The sequence below is a fragment of the Octodon degus genome, unplaced genomic scaffold, assembly GCF_000260255.1.
Source record: "Octodon degus isolate 3935 unplaced genomic scaffold, OctDeg1.0 scaffold00199, whole genome shotgun sequence".
Classification (NCBI taxonomy): domain Eukaryota; kingdom Metazoa; phylum Chordata; class Mammalia; order Rodentia; family Octodontidae; genus Octodon; species Octodon degus.
Window position 1 is genome coordinate 1,135,621 of NW_004524775.1, and position 15,877 is coordinate 1,151,497.

General features: G+C 49.3%; 1 protein-coding gene across 1 annotated transcript in view; it reads right to left on the bottom strand.

Annotated features, from left to right (window-relative positions):
* Gabrb3 (gamma-aminobutyric acid type A receptor beta3 subunit) overlaps positions 1-9,397 on the bottom strand; it is a 55,405-nt gene extending 46,008 nt beyond the window's left edge. Inside the window, exon 1 of the mRNA XM_004644444.1 lies at positions 9,182-9,397. Coding sequence (XP_004644501.1) covers positions 9,182-9,387 — 206 coding nt within the window. The 5' untranslated portion in view covers positions 9,388-9,397. The remainder of the gene's footprint in view (positions 1-9,181) is intronic.
* Between the last annotated feature and the right edge of the window lie 6,480 nt (positions 9,398-15,877).

Here is a 15,877-nt window from a genome sequence, read left to right on the forward strand (position 1 = left end):
TTTTTTTTTAAAATCAAGGTTTACTGCTTTTGAATTTGGTAATCTATTTGTTCCGATATATGTCTTTTATCTCTTTTCTTTTTTTATGTATTTACTACAGGGTCTACAGGGTCTACATGGTCTCACTGTGTAGATTGGCCTCCTAGTGATCTTCCTGTTTTCAGCCTCCCAAGCACTGGGATTACAGGTGTGTTCCACCACGCCCAGTCTACATATTTCTGAATTTTTTTTTAAAACAAGATCACTCTCTGTCAAGTGACAGAAACAATGACTTTTCTGTCTCTTGCCCACCAGCTAATGTTTTACACACCTTTCTTTAAGTAACAAGAGCTTAAACAAACAAATAAAATTAAAACAAATAGCCATTTAGCCACATGTTCGCAGACTGGTTACACACTAGGGCATTCTGTTACCTCTTGGCTAGGCTTACTTAGCCCAAAGCAAAAATTTAGGGTCTTAGAATGTCTTTTCTCATGTGCTTTTTTAGTTGCTTAAGTTTATTGATACACTTTAACTAGACATAACGGTCACTGTCGTCATGGAGACTGTACCTGTACGTGACTTGCCTCAGTTCCTTTTTCCCCGTTCCTTTCTCTTTTTCTCAGCCCCTCTCCCTCTGCTCACTCATAAAAGCTTTGCTTCCATTTCTCTCCCTTTCTCTCTCTATCCCCTCCTGCCCTTCTCCCCACCCTCTAGTAGTTCCCTTTCCCAGTTGAGCATTTGCTTCCTATTTCACAACATCGAGCATATATTCTGGTCCTTATTTACACTTCTGATTTCTCACACCAGAGAGACATTTATACATTGGTGATATGCGTACATGTGTGACGTTTAGACACATTACTTTCATGGGCAGGGCCTGTCTCTTTTTTTCCTGTGTTGGTGTTATGCAGAACACAGATAAACTTCACTTCAACCCACCAGGTATTCTCCACACAATTTACAGTGTGTGTTTGTACCTAATAATTTGCTTGAGATTGGGCTCTACCTGCTTGAGACCAAAATAGTGCCCAAGCTGGGGAGTTGCTGGGCGAAAGGCAGTAAATAATATTCAAAATTTTTCTCTCTCTCTCTCTCTCTCTCTCTCTCTCTCTCTCTCTCTCTCTGAATATAGCTTTTGTACGCATTTGGTACTGGGTCTCACTGTACAGCTTGGACTCATGGTGATCCTCCTGTTTTCAGCCTCCCCAGAACTGGGATTACAGGCCTGCACTACCACACCCCATCTCAATGGCTGGCTCAGAGGGTTGGGGGCCGGACCAGCACAGCATGTGGAGCCAGGTATCCAACCCGGTCTCTAAGCTTGCCTGAGCAGGTACTTAGTCTGCTGTGCTATCGCGAGGACCCTCAAATATAGCTTTTCTCAACTGGTCAGTTGCTGTGTTGCTTCAACTGCATGCTCTGATCTGTCTAATCGTCTCTAAATGGTGGAACTCATAGAAGCAGTAGCGGAGAATGGAAGGCACTGGAGTCTGAAAGGTGGGCGGGCCTGGAGCGAGGGTTATCACAGGCACACTGCCACAGAGACAGGAGAATTTTTTTTTTTTTTTGAGATCTGTTTTCAAGCCTGGTGAATATAGTTAGCAGAATATTGGCCATTTAAAAATTGCTAAGAGAACAAACTTCAAATGTTCTCATCATAATATTTGTTCATTACCTGAAGTGAAGGATATGATAGTGTATGTAATTATCCCACATCATATTCACACACCATAAAATTACTTTCTACTCCAAAATTATATAATTACAAATTGTCAACTTATAATAAAAATTTTAAAAGAATGAATTGAAGGAGTATATGAATATATCACAGTTACAGGTAAACAAGAAATTATAAATGCAAATAGTAAAGTTTTCCAATTGCTAATTTTTTTAAAAAAACACCTAGGGTCAGTCGTTTCCTTTCTAGTTAGTTCTTAAAAACAAATGTGAGGCATTGAGGACATGTGATTTACTCACCAGTAAGTCTTGATCTGTGACACCATTTCTAGACACCAGTCTGGTAGTCTCTGTCTTTCAAACACACTCACACAACACACACACACACACACACACACACACACACACGAAGCAAACGAATGGGAAATAGTCACATTAAAGTGAAACTGAGGCCAGCTCATGCTGACGCAGAGAAAGCATGCCTATTATACTGAAAGAAGAGCAGACACTGCATCCCATTACCCATTGCCCACCAGTGCTCTGGCTGTTAAATCAAGGAAGTAACCCAGGAAATACAAATGAGAAGAAAAAACTATTGGAAATGAGAATAAAAGCATCTCTATAATCAGTATGAATATGAAACTTCATGTAAGGATTAGCTACACTAATGGAAATAATGAGGGATTCGCTGGGTAGATGTGAGTTTAGATAGGTATGTGCCTAAAGAGTTGCAAAGGTATTTGATAGATAATACCTTCCTCGTTTTCTAGCAAAAGCCAACTAGAAAAACAACGGCGATCGCTCCTACTCTTTATCATACCACACTTTTAAACACTTGGAATAAGTGTATCAAGAAGGGAGAAAATAATAAAACTTTCCCAAAAGCCATAAAGAAAAATGAAAATAGACACATTATATTCATGTGAAAAAAAATGACTATAACGTTTTGATCTAAGTTAGGGTTTAAGGAACATAATTCCAACATCACAACCTGTGTTTTTAGGGATCTGATAAAGCAAATGATTCTAAAGTTCATGTGGAAGAATAGCGAATTAAGTATTAAGAGGGACAATTAATCATTTGAGAGCAAAAAACTGAGCTGTTAACAACCTCACATCCTACTCCAAGGTAAATTCCAAAGAAGTGAAAATCTAATCAGAAAATGCACAACTGCTGGCCGTGCTTCCTGCCCTGGGACACAGTTGCCAGGAGGAAAGAGTGAGTTCGGCTTCTGGTTCCAGGAGGTGCGGTCCCTGGTGGGCCGGCCGTGAAGCACCGCAGCAGGAGTGCGTGGCGGAGCAGAAGGCTCACTCCATGCCGGCTGGAAGCAGAGCTGCGAGCAGGGCCAGGGGCAGCGGGCCAGGCCCGCGGGGCGCCCAGGACCCCAGGACCGCCCGGCCTGGCCACACCCCGCAGGCGCGCCTTGCTAAAGCCCCCGCAGCCCCAGGCCACTCCAGCCCCAGCGATCTCAATCGCCGCCGCACTCCTGCTGCAGGAAGAAAACTGGTTATTCAGGTGAACCTTCGTGTTCTTTCAGCACAGTGAAAGGGCAACAATAAGAAAGAAAGAGCGCTCTGCGGCAGCTTGTATTCTTCGGGTGGCTTCTCCAGGTTGGGAGAAGAGCAGCTGAGAAGAAAGGCAGTAAATTGATAAGGTGATGTCAGATCTGAATAAGGACCACGACAAAAAGGTAACGAGGTGACAAAGCAGGAAGCAAACAGAGGACCGCAGATGAGGCGCTCTGCACAGCAGGGTGAGTTGGACTGTCTAGTTACATACCCATGTTACGGTGATGCTAAAGGCATGGACGTGAGGCGTGCTCACGATACACGGCAAGTGCTTAAATTCTGAAAATGTGTTGCAGAAAGACATGCCATAAATCTCCCCAAATCTTTCCCTCCCTTGGAATGCTCGTGTCCCATCGTTCTCACCACATTCCAAAGTCCCCTTTCACACATGTCGGTACAAGCTCTGATCAGACACACAGTGGACGCTGCTGAGCGCTGGCCAAGGGAAGCCTGGATTATAGGAAATTATAAGGCACCCTCATCAGGGTTTAGTTCCGAAATGCCTCCAAGGCATGATAGGTCCAGCAGCGGGGCCTTGGGAGGTGACTGGATTATGGGGCACTGGTGCCACTGGGGGCGCCTAGTTGGATGTGGTCGGTGCGGGTGTGACAGGAAGGGTCCGCCTCCAACCTCAGCTCTTCCCCTCTCTCTCTGCTTCCCGGATGCCGTGACCTGAGCAGCCTTCCTCAAAAGTGGGGATTCTCCCGGCCGCTTCTGTCTGGACCTCCCAGCTACAGATTAAGTCTTCTGTGAGCCCCACCGCACCCCCCCCCCCGGAAAAAAAAATCTTGCCTTTCCTTGTGAGTGCTGGGCACTGTGTCTCAGCAGCTGGAGAAGTAACAGACACTCTTCGCCCCTGCACTGGCCAGCCGCGGTGCTGTGCAGCCTTGAGCCCCAAGGTCCAACCAAAAGGTGAATGCTGTGAATGCAGCAGAAAGCACTCGCGAAAGAGGACGTGCAGAGCTACTGCAGAAAGCGTCAAGGGAATGGGCTAACATTTGAAGTAAAGGGGAAATTTTGAGGGAGATTAATGACAATGCATGTTTTACTGTAGTAATGTTGTTGAATTCAGGCATTAATTGTATTTTCCTATCACACCTCCTCATATCTAGTGGACAAGGTATTCTGTATTCAGAAAAGAGAACGACAGAGGCCCTGTGACAGGGACATGGAGTCTGCACACTGCAAGCACGGTGAGTGGAGAGGTGACCAGCTGGAAGGGAAGGTTGAGAGCCACCAGGACCAAATTATTACTAAGAAATCACTGTGCTTTCAACTAGAGTGGAGACGGTACTTTCAAATGAGAGCAAGGAGGAGGCTGTGAAGAGAAAATAGAAACACTTCTCATGAAGAAGGACAGAAGGAACGTGCTTGGGAGATGAGGAAAGTGGAGAGATGCATAAGCCTGAATTTAAAGTGAGATGGGGGATTTCTCCAGCCTTGAGAGTTGAGAAAGAGGGATTAACTATTTTTAGTAACCTTAATAACCACAAATCCCAGTGCAAGTGTCACAATCCTAAAGCTAATATTTATAATCACTGTTGAGAACATAAATTAGCACAGTCCCTTCTAGAAAGCAATTTATCACTGTTGCTTTCTGACCTAAAAATAATTGGGAAATAAATAGCGACAAAGCAGGTATTTGGAGCCGGGCAGGCACACTGGCCCTTGGGCCCGCTGGCCTTAGCACTGCTGTGAGCTTACATCTTTTCTGGGAAAAAGTGGTAACTGACCAGAAACCCTGAACTTTTCTAGCTTCAGAGTAAGATGTTAGCTTACTAGAGCGACTCAGTTTGAACACTCTGAAATACTTCCTAGCTTTGATTTAATATTGCTCTCAAGCTATTCAGTATGGCAATGACAACATTAACAATTTGAAGCCATTTTGGCAGCATATATCTTAACTCATATATTATGAACTATCCAACCGATTTTTCAACAAACCTCTCAGACAAAATGAATTGCCTCATTTTTGTGAAGATCTCAGTCTTAGGTGCTTTTGGAGAGAACTGAATTCTATCCGTGACCCTGTTACAACCCCCTAGAATCCAAGAAACGGACTGGAGACGAATGAAGAGAAGCCCACGTGCTGAACTGTGCAGACAAACATTCCATGACACTGAGAGACCCAGACACTGAGGAAGGTCTGGAAGATGGCGTCATGAACTCCACCTCCTTGCAGCAGGGCAAAGCCCCACCCCAGTGCAGGAGAAAACAGACAGCTGGGCAGGCAGGACCAGGACCCATGAGGCAGCCCCACCCCAGTACCCAGACTGTCCTCGTGCCTTCAGAGGGGGGGCTGCGAGGAGCGCTCTGGAAGAACACATGAGCGGCCTTAGGGTGGTGTGCAGCAGCACCTTGCAGAGCACCTGAGGAGAGCCTCGGCGGCCAGCGGAGGTCGTGGGGCCGAGCACAAGTCAGCGCTGGCCTGACTTTCTAGCTCGATGGGCTGTAAGGATCAGAAAGGATGGTGCCCTGCACGCAATGACCTCCGGCCACTGTGAGGACATGATCGCTCTTGAGCATCTGAAGGATCAGTCATGGGCTACTTTGGCAATCTTCAGAGTGAAGGATCAGTGATTTCCCAGAATAAGGCTGAGCTGACGCATGAAGTACATCGCAGATGGCTCGTCCACAGCCAAAGATCCTTGTGGGCCCTAGATAAGGCAAAAGCCCTCGTGGATCCTGGCACTGCACTGGCTGGCAAAAAGGAGTGAGATACGGCCTGACCTCCCAGTGTGGGCCACAAACGGAGAGATAGGCAAGAGCCAAGACCAGGGCCCAGTGGAGAGAAAAATTGTACTTTAAGACCTCAGAAACACAGCCAGTGCTTTCTGTACAGCACCTCACAAGGGAGCTGCGGCAACCCAGGGCCTCTGTGTTTCCCAGTGTGGGGACTTACATTTTGTGTTCTGAGCTGCTCCCAATTTCCACAAGTGTGTTAGCACACAACATCCTCACTGAAGGATGACTGAAATCTCAGTTTTTCAATTTTACAATGCTGCAAAGAAACATGCATCAGGAGCGACCATACATCGAGTTGTGCAGTTTGTTCTTTTCCCAGGCTGGGAGTACGCAGCATGATTCTCCCTTGAATGTCAGGCTTCGGCAAGAAGGCGGTCCTCTGTGGGCTACTGTGCTGCTCCACCGTGCTGCTGGGAGCACACAGGCCTTCCTACGCAATTTTGGTTTAGTGGTATCTTGGATTTCTGGTGATCTTATCAGGACTTAAAGCTGCGGAAGGCCTAGAGCTAGGTAGACTTAGGTACCAAAAGCACAGCAAAGGCCCAATGTGCAGCTGGAGGCCCACACCCCGCCCAGCACAGGCCTGCCACGCCAGCATGTGCAGCAAAGGAAGGAAGCTAAGATTTGGGGTGGAGACTACGGCGGCCCTCCAATGTGAGCACACACACCTCACTTTGTTTTGTTTTGTTTTTATCAGAACACACATACAACCTTTGAAATATATTTATAATGGTACTTAAGTTTATATGGAACAGATAAAATTAATATATGTTTATGTGCATTGATTTATTTGTTTATTTATTTATTGTGAAGGCTCTCACCACGCAGCTTGGACTCATAGTGATCCTTCTGTTCTCAGCCTCCCTAGCGCTGGAATTACAGGCATGTACCACCATGCCTGGACATTATATGTGAATTTTTTTAAATTATTATTTGAAATATCTTTTGTCCAAAATTTCAAACTAATAGCTGTGATTATGTGTTTTTTATTAAAATATCATGGCAGAAATTTCTAGGTTAGCTGATTCCAAGGAAGTCAAGACATTAGGCAGCAGCCAGGCACTGTAGATTACGTTGGCTAAGCTGCAGCTTGGAAAGTCAGTCTCTCTCTCTCTCTCTCTCTCTCTCTCTCTCTCTCTCTCTCTCTTTCTCTCTCTGAACCGGGGATTGAACTCAGGCCCTTGTGCTTGCCAGGGAAGCGCTATTCCACTGAGCCATCTCTCCGGCCCCTGGAGATTTTCTTTCTGACAGTTTGTCCATAGTCCCAAAAATATGAAGAATTGTTTCAAATTTAGGAGACTGAAGGTGAAGTTCTAAGTAATATGTGAAGATGATACTTCAGTAAAGTCAGCACATCTATAAGAAAATTTTGCTGCTTTAGCAGGTTCTTTGAAAGGCATAATGGATATAACTTTAACTAGAAAGATGAAACAGATTTTCCATACCTTGTTATACCACTATTATTGAATTGTATATGTAAACCTACAATTAGGTCAAGCATTAGTAAAAGATAGCATTTTTAAAGCTTTTTCTTGCTTTTTCTGACTCTTGCCTGTTTCAGGATGCTTACTAAGACACTTTTAAATAAAATTTCAGGATTTATGAAATTTCCTGTGCCTATTACATAACTCAATTCAAAAAGAGTTAAAGCTACTTGTTTCAAACAAAAACATATCAAAATAAACCCTACTCCTGATAAGAAAATTAAAAATGCAAAATCAAATGTGGGGCGAACTCAAGTAGCACACACTGTTCACAAAACTGTGTGAGATTAACTCTCATATTTCCTTCTTGTTGCTCTCCTCAAGCATAGACACACACACACGCACACACACACCCATGCACACATGCACGCACATGCACAAACACACACACATGAGCACACATGCATGCACATGGGCTCAATCATGCAGACAGCATGTATATACATGCACAAACATTCATGATACGCATATGCGGCCTGGCCCCATTTGGGGGCAGGTAAACAGCTCCTCGCTTCACAGCACAACATTTCTGCATAACCTTTTGTCCACGTGATCTGCTTGACTCAACTCCCAGAATTTTACAATTCTATCTGTTAAAATTATAAAATGCTTAACATTTCCCAAAGAAACTTCGTAGGCTCATTATGAAGTCATGGCTGACATGTATTAGTTGTTTCTCTTAGAACTGAAAAGGTCTGATTCAGTAGAAACCCTAAACTTTTCTCTAATCCCGTGGTTTTGAGAAACTCACCCCTCATTTCCTACCTAAGGGCAATCTCAGTGGCTCCCTCCACTCATCTCAAGGCCCTAAAGGTGGCAGTGCTGTGGATTTCAGTTCGTATCACTTTGTTTCCACCTTTAGCTGTGGATCTTCTTAACAGGCTATAGATTCGCAACAGTTTGAGACGTCTTTCTCCATGCTATCCATATGTGTCCCATTGAGAGCTAAGAGCCACTCCTAGAACGGGCTCATGTAGGCAGGGACACACACACACACACACACAGACACACAGACACACACACACACACACACACTACCATCAAAACAAAACTCAGAGCAAAGCAGTGCAAGAGACAGTCTGCAGACTATTATTTAGCAAAGTAAAGTTCCAAGTGAGTAGTGACCAGCGCTGAGGGAGGTTAGAGAACCATCCTCGGGAGGCTGGTAGTTTCTTGGGTGCCCACCCCTCAGAGCTCAGAAGGCAGCTCGGCTTCTTGACTGGCGCAACTGCACCGTAGACCTGCCAAGAGCTGCTCTTCCCCCGGGAGCTCTCTCAGTCATTCCCATAAATACCCGTGGCTCAGCTCAGTGGAGCTCCGCAGAGACGATACTTATAATCTGCACAGCAGACGTCTCTGCAGCCGTCAAAGAGCTTGGAGAAAAGTTTACGAAAGCCTCTGCAGTGTCAGAGCAATATTAATTACAGGCCTTTGTGGCCATGACGTGGGAAATCCATCCTGGGGGAGTCTGCGCTCCCAGATATGGCAACCCAATTACACACGATCCAGCCACAGAGGCTGCTTCATCACTGCGTGGTGGCTATTTTTAGTCACAGCAATGCCCCAAATCTTAGGGTGAGGAATTTTTTCTTCTGCAGAGCTCCCAGTGTTTCACGGATGCTCCCTAATTAATGTGAGGACCTGGCTTCACTCACTGTCATCATCTCCAGTGAGAAATCCAAGGCCAGCACACACATGCAAACTGGCCCCAAAGAGGCGACAGACCTGAGCCCGTACAGTACCGTCCCGTCGGGGTGGAGGCGGATCATGCGATTCTTCACGGTCACTCCATGCACGAATGACTTCTTGTCATTTAAGAAATATGTGTCGGGAACCCACAGCTGGTCAGCCACTCGGTTGTCAAGCGTGAGGTTGAGAGGGATCCCGGAATAGGCGAGCCTTTTATCTCTCCAATATTGTTGAAAATACATGGTTAGGGTATAATCCTGGGGGGAGGGAAGGAAAAGAAAAGAGAGAGAAAGTTAGTCTGTGCCCGGCCACAGTACAATTCCTCCACAACGACCAAGTATAGGCGGCACCTGCACTTTGCAGGGAATATCCAGGAGAAATGGGAGTCATTTCAAGCAGGATAGGAGGCAGTTGTTGCTCTTCACCAACACAAATGCAAGGCTGAACGGGCGCCTAGAAAGAATGGATGTGCATCAAGCACAAAGGCTGCCTTGTATTTAGCTAACAAGGAGACCACACAATCATTTCTTAGGAGATAACCACGTAGAAAGAAAGACAAAAAAAGCAATACAGGTAGTCATGAAATGAGGCTGCAGCAGGGAACCAGTGTGCCCCAGGTGAGCTTCTCCCACCAGGCAGACAGGCGCTCTGCGCCTGCAGATGAGCTCTGGCTACACTCTCTGCCACTGAGGCCACTGTCCCCTCATTCCACCTTCCATGAGGCAATAAATGCAAGCTTTTTATAAACAGCCACGGAAATGGAACGGCTCGTGAGAGGGCTTTCTGTCCTCTCTGCCACGCTCTCCCTCCTTCAGCCCAGTGTGGCCATTTCTGCACTAACTGGCCCATAGCGTCACCTGGAGATGGTGACAGATTAGTCTGGGGAACACAGGAGCATGAAGCCACGGAAGAAGGCAGGCGACGGGGTGCTGCACTGCCCACAGGCTGGCCAGCAAAATTAGCAAACTTCCCTGCGGATGACTGTAGCTGCTCTTCACAAAGCAGTTAGTTCAGTGGGAAAACAGCAAATTAGAAGACAGACATAGGCAAGAGAAACGATAGAAAAACGGTTTCATTTTGTTCTGATCTTTTCTTTTTCTTGTTCTTTAACTGCAGGACAAGCATTGGTTAATTCTACAGCAACTAAGTCCAAAAATCTGGTTATAATCACAAGTTACTCTGAGCCCCACTGTGGATGGTAGGAAAAATCAAAGGCAAACAGGCCAAATCTCCAGGCAGGGATGGCTGCTGCCTTCCACACAGGGGCCCCTCTGAGCCCTAGGCTGCGGGCAGGTCTGCAGATGCCCTCCCCATGTAGGTGGGGCAGGCAGCAAATCCCTGCAAGCATCCACCTGAGCCAAGGGCCTGCAAGCATCCACCCGAGCCAAGGGCCTGCTTTCCGGTGCCCATGGGTGGCTCTTGGTGATGAGACCCAGCACAGCAAGGACTAGTTAACCCTGCTCTTCATGGTGTTGAGACATAGAAGCTTAGACGGGACACAGACCAGAAGTCAAGCTTCTTTCCAGTTTTATACAGCCAGCAAGGGGAAGAAAGAAATCATACATGCACCAAACAGTGTGTTTTACGCTGTAAGACCCCAAAATTTGGAGAAGCCAAGAAAATTTGAATGGGCTGGAAAGGTCTTGGAGAAGTTTGCTTTCACCCTGAATGAGGGGCGGCATTTCAGTAGATGAGAAAAATGGGGCTTTTCCCCCAGGAGCACCCACAACAGAGCTCTGTCCAGCACTGCCTGTAGGATGCTCCCCCACTCGCCACCCTCAAATCTCTCACAGAGCAGGTGCCATGAACACAGGCTCAGGGCAGCTGGATGCTGGAAAGGAGGTGGGACCCACCGGAGCCGATGGGAAACTCCGGGCACCTCGGTGGTGGGGATGCAAGGTGCAGAGTGGTTGGCACGGTCTGGAGGAGGCGGGGAGACGCGGTGCTCCTGGTCCAGCCAGAGAAAGCCATCGCTTGCTTCTTCAGTGTAGCAGGAGGGCACTGCCACCCACATTCTCCACGTGCCTTTATTTTCTCCACTCTGATATTTGACATTGGGGGCCTCACTGATCCTAAGGGTCTGCCCTTCCAGGCTCCCTAGGTCTCACAGATATAGTCAGCAGTAGCTCTGTGAGCACATCCTTCCTATTCCCATGCAAAACATCTGCCCAGAACCCGCACCCCAAATACCTTCTTTATGCACACCACACTCTAGGCCCTTCCGCTACCACCTGGCCAGGCCTAGGCACCAGCTGACTAGGAGTAGTTCCTCTGCCCTGAGATGGTTAAACAAGCTAGGCCTGAGCCCGCCTGTCCTGCCTCACCTGTTCTTGGAGCAGAGCCCGCCACATGGCATTGGCCCTCGCCGCCGCCCTCTCCCCCACCTCCTGACCCTCTGTCTGCATGACCCCCACGGATAGCTGTGTCCTTTCTTTTGGAGAACTTAGATGGCAAAGCATCCTTTCATGGTAGGATGGTCAGCCCAGGGCAGAGCGGCCGCCTGTCACCATCAAGTTGCTCACACCAGCAAAGCACTTCAGAGGGAGCTGCCAAGTCCCGGTGGCATGCAGGGCAGGGATGAATTACATGTGCCAGGTATTAGAGGAATTCCTATTTGAATGTCTGCTCGGGAGAACTACTTTCTAATCAGAATATAAGAGTTTTACTCATTTCTCTCCTTCCCGGCCCTGCAGCTCCTTGCCTGAGTCACCAAGTCTAGCGCTCTTCTCAGCATCCCATGAGACTGGCTCTCAGATGTTTGCCACGCGGGAGACGAGAGAACACAGCAGTGTGAGCTGGGGCCGGCTGGTGCTGGCACCTGGAGAGTCCCAAGTGGCAACCTTATTTTGGAGGGTGTCACTCTATGATCAGCAGCACCCTTCAGCAGGGGCTTTGGTGGCAGCTGAGGTGACACAGAGTGGGGAAGAGGCTTAGGGAACAGAAGGAAGGGGCAGACAGTGTCTCAACCCGACTCACCGCCTCGCTTGGCCCTGCAGGAAAACCCAGCTGCACCAGAGCGGGTGCTATCCCTGTTTCTCCCCACTGCAGACCTTGAGCAGGAGTGGGTGGCAGAAGGCCGGGGCCTCAACCCTTAGCTGAGCACTTGCGGGCTGGGAAGGAACGGTTTTCCTGCCTCGGAACTGCGCCGCTGCCTTGTGCGATGCCTGGAGGCAAGGCCTGCTCTTAGTCACCACCAGGGAAGCTGCTGAGGTGTCCATCCTCTCTGAATGTCACACACACCTCTTCTGCTTACACCTCAAGCTAATGCAAAGCAGGGACTGCTGGCGTTGTTTCTACCGTCTTATATCAACAAAGACATAAACATGTAGAGAACAGATTTAAGGTGTCTCCTTTCTGTCCCCTCCATCCCACTAAACATGAGTGACTGAGGAAAGTAGGGTTGGAAACTGGAGCCACCTTCCTCCAGGTCCTAAAGTGAGGAGCTCAGTGAACTGCAGAATAAAGCAAGGAGAACTCGCTGAGGTGCCAGAGACGGCTCTGTGAGTGAGGAGCACGGGCCACAGCCACACTCAGGGTTCCCCTCCACGCGGCCCCTCCTTGTGGACTGCGAAGCTGCTCTAGATGCTGTCCTTTAAGAGTTTTTTTTTTTCTGCAAAATACCCCAGAAAAGAGGAGCATTTTCACACTCGGAGTGAGGTTGCCTGGACCCAAGGGAACGCCCAGCTCCAGAGTGACCAGGTGTTCGATGGACAGTCCTCCGCTCCAAACCTGCTCCAGCAGCAAGAGGCATCTTTAAACCAAAACTCCAGGAGTTGACAAATGCAACTTGGCCATGAAGGATGGTGGGGAAGACACCAACCTCAAGGAACATGAGCGAGAGGAGCTCAGCTTCTGCTCTGTACCTCTGAAGCTCTCAGCGGACTCAAGAGGCATCGGGTGGGCAGAACAGTGGAGAAGCCACCTTGAGAAGGGATGCTTCGCGCGGCCGGCTTTCTGCTGCCAGTTAGCAAGAGCCGGGCAAGGTGGCCGTGCACATCGGCGAGACGTGGCCGACACTCTTTGTAGACTCAGTCCCCCACCCTGCCCTCCACCAACTTAGTCTGTAGAGCCCCCTCTTCTGCCAGGCCCTGAGTACACATGAACATATCTTTATTCAGAGAGTCACTCAACCGCTCAACAAATATTCACGGAGTGCCCACCGAGCGCCCAGCAGTGACCAGGAGGCAAGATGAACGGAGTGCAGTGTGGGCACTCAGGCCAGCGTGCTCGCGGAGGGCACGCTGCAGGCACCGCAACTCAAAAGCAATCTGAATTGAGCGCCGCGCTGAACAGGAAGGGAGTCTCACAAAGAAGCTGTTTCTGGGCAGGATAATGACAAGCAGCTTCCTGGAAAGATGTGAGCAGCCGCTGCAGAAGAGGTCATGGGTCTGAGCACCCGTACGCGACCCCAGAAAGTCACCGACATCACAACAGTCTTCACGGAGCCAGCTGCCCCAGGACCGGGGCCAGGCTGCCCCAGCTCAACGGGGGCAGGACAGGAGACCTCCCTCCTGCCTGCACTGGTCACCCCCAAACAGTGCAGCGGAGGAAGCCCCAGAAGAAAGGAAGAGGACACCTCGGAGTCTGCAAAATGGTATTCCTCACAGAGGGCTTTCAGAGGCTCTGCCAGTCCTGGGGCAATCCACACCAGCAGAGACTGCAGAGGTGTCTGGGGGTGAGGGCCCGGCAGTGACCCCATTAGCTGACTTCACCAAGGTTCCCCACCTTGATATTTTCTCTTTACTCCACAAAGAGGGACAGGCCTTTGGATGCCCTGAGGTGTCAGGCTACCTACCATACCCAGGCCCTCAGCCAAGGGAGCGGAAGTCCTGAGTACAGTTTTCTCTTCCACCCTTGCCTTGTGGCAGAGGCGGAAGAACCTGGTGTGGTGCATCACGGAGTAGGGAGGGGCGTGCATCAGCTAGGAGAGTGTACAAGGGCTGCGCCTAGAGGCGGGGAGAAGGGGAGAAGGAAGTGCCGGGGGCCAGGCGCCAGGGAGAGGGGCACAGGGAGGAGCAGGCCTGGGGAGAAAGACCAAGGCAGGGCAGGTGTGAGGGGCAGTGTGCTCAGCAAGGAGCAAGGTTTGGGCAGGATGCCCAGTGCAGGGTGGGCAGGGAGGGCAGGGAAAGAGGGCTCAGGAAGGACGGGGTCAGGCTGGGGGAGGATAGCTGCTCCAGGACCGCCCCGTGTGGCTCCCGAACCTTTGCCCTGGAGGAGACAGGCTGACTCCTGGCCCTAGTCTCTGGCTGTGGCCCCTTGGGCCATACCAACACTTATAGAGTATGGGGCAAGAGGGAGAGGGCTGCGGCCCAAAGGTCAAGAGCTCATAGAAGTAGCTGCCGCCTCGGAGCTGCGAAGCCAACTCTGCATCTGGGAGCAGAAGCTTCTTCTGATGTGGACCAAGCCCCTGCCCTGCCAGAGAAACAACACCAGTCCTGCCTGCACCCAGGGTCTTCAGCCCTGGTCCAGACAGCCTCAGAGTGTCCCCTGTTGTCACTGGATATGGTTTGATTTTAGAAGACTACCCTTTGAAGAAGGGCTGAAATTCAAGCACTTATAAAATGTCCCTCTTATAAAGTGACTGACATGTAGAAAGTGAACAAACACAGACTCGAACACATTTGTCTACAGGCGTCGCAGTGTCCCGGCGCTCTAAGCACGTGTGGTTCTTGTTAGGGTGCGGCCGTGACATGGGCTAGCACCAGGTGGCTGAGGGCTTGGAGGAAGGCACTGATCCCCAGCACCCAGCCTGCCCACGCCCCAGACACTCCGCAGAAGTGGCCCATTCAGGGCGGCGGCGCTCAGGCTCAGGGTCCTCGCCAGGGTGAGCAGGGTGGAAGCAGCACATCGCCTCCTGGTCCGAGCCAGGTGAGTGCGGCCCACGAGGACGATCACTGGGACTCTCTGGCCTCTTGGCTGCCAGGTTCATCTCTAAATGAGAGTGGCCTTGGGGAAACCTCCCAGTGTCCCTGGGGTGTGCCTGGCCAGGCTCCCGTGGATTTGGCTCAGTGGGCCCAACACCAGCAGTCGGGATGGAGACCCTCATGAGCCCTCACGCAGCATTCTCCAGCCCACAAGGGACCAGAGCCTCTGGGTGCTTGGCATGCATGTAGATTATTTCAGTTCATCTAAATTGTGACCTAAGATAATGTGTCTTGAATCAGTGCTTCTGTCTAGCTTATGAGGCTCTTTGAAGCTTTGGGGATTTTTATGAATAAATATTCAATAAGAATCGTATTCCAAACGAAGCATCTTTCCTAAAGTTCATTACAAACAAAATCATTTGATTCAGGGTCAGTTTTTCTCTGGGCTTCTTTTAGGGGTTATAAAGTCTTTCAATAATCTAATGAGGAGGCAGGGGAGATAACTCAGTGGAATAAATTCCTGTCTGGCAAGGACAAGGTCCTGAGTTCAATCCCCAGTACCACAAAAAAAAATCTAATGAGTCATAGTCTCTTTCTGTCTCTGTCTCTCTCTCTCTCCCCCTCTCTGTCTCTGTCTCTCTCTCTCTCTCTGTCTCTCTCTCTCTCTCTCTCTCTCTCTCTCTCTCTCTCTCTCCCCCCTCTCCCTCTCCATCTCTCTCTGTCTCTCTCCCGCCCCCCTCTCTCTCCTCCCCCCACCCTGTTCCTGTCTCAGTCTCCATCTCTCTCCCTCCCTCTTTGCCTGTCCCCCTTCCCTGTGCTTCTCTCTTTCCTCAGCAGGAAACATGCAGGTCACCAGCACAGTCTTGCT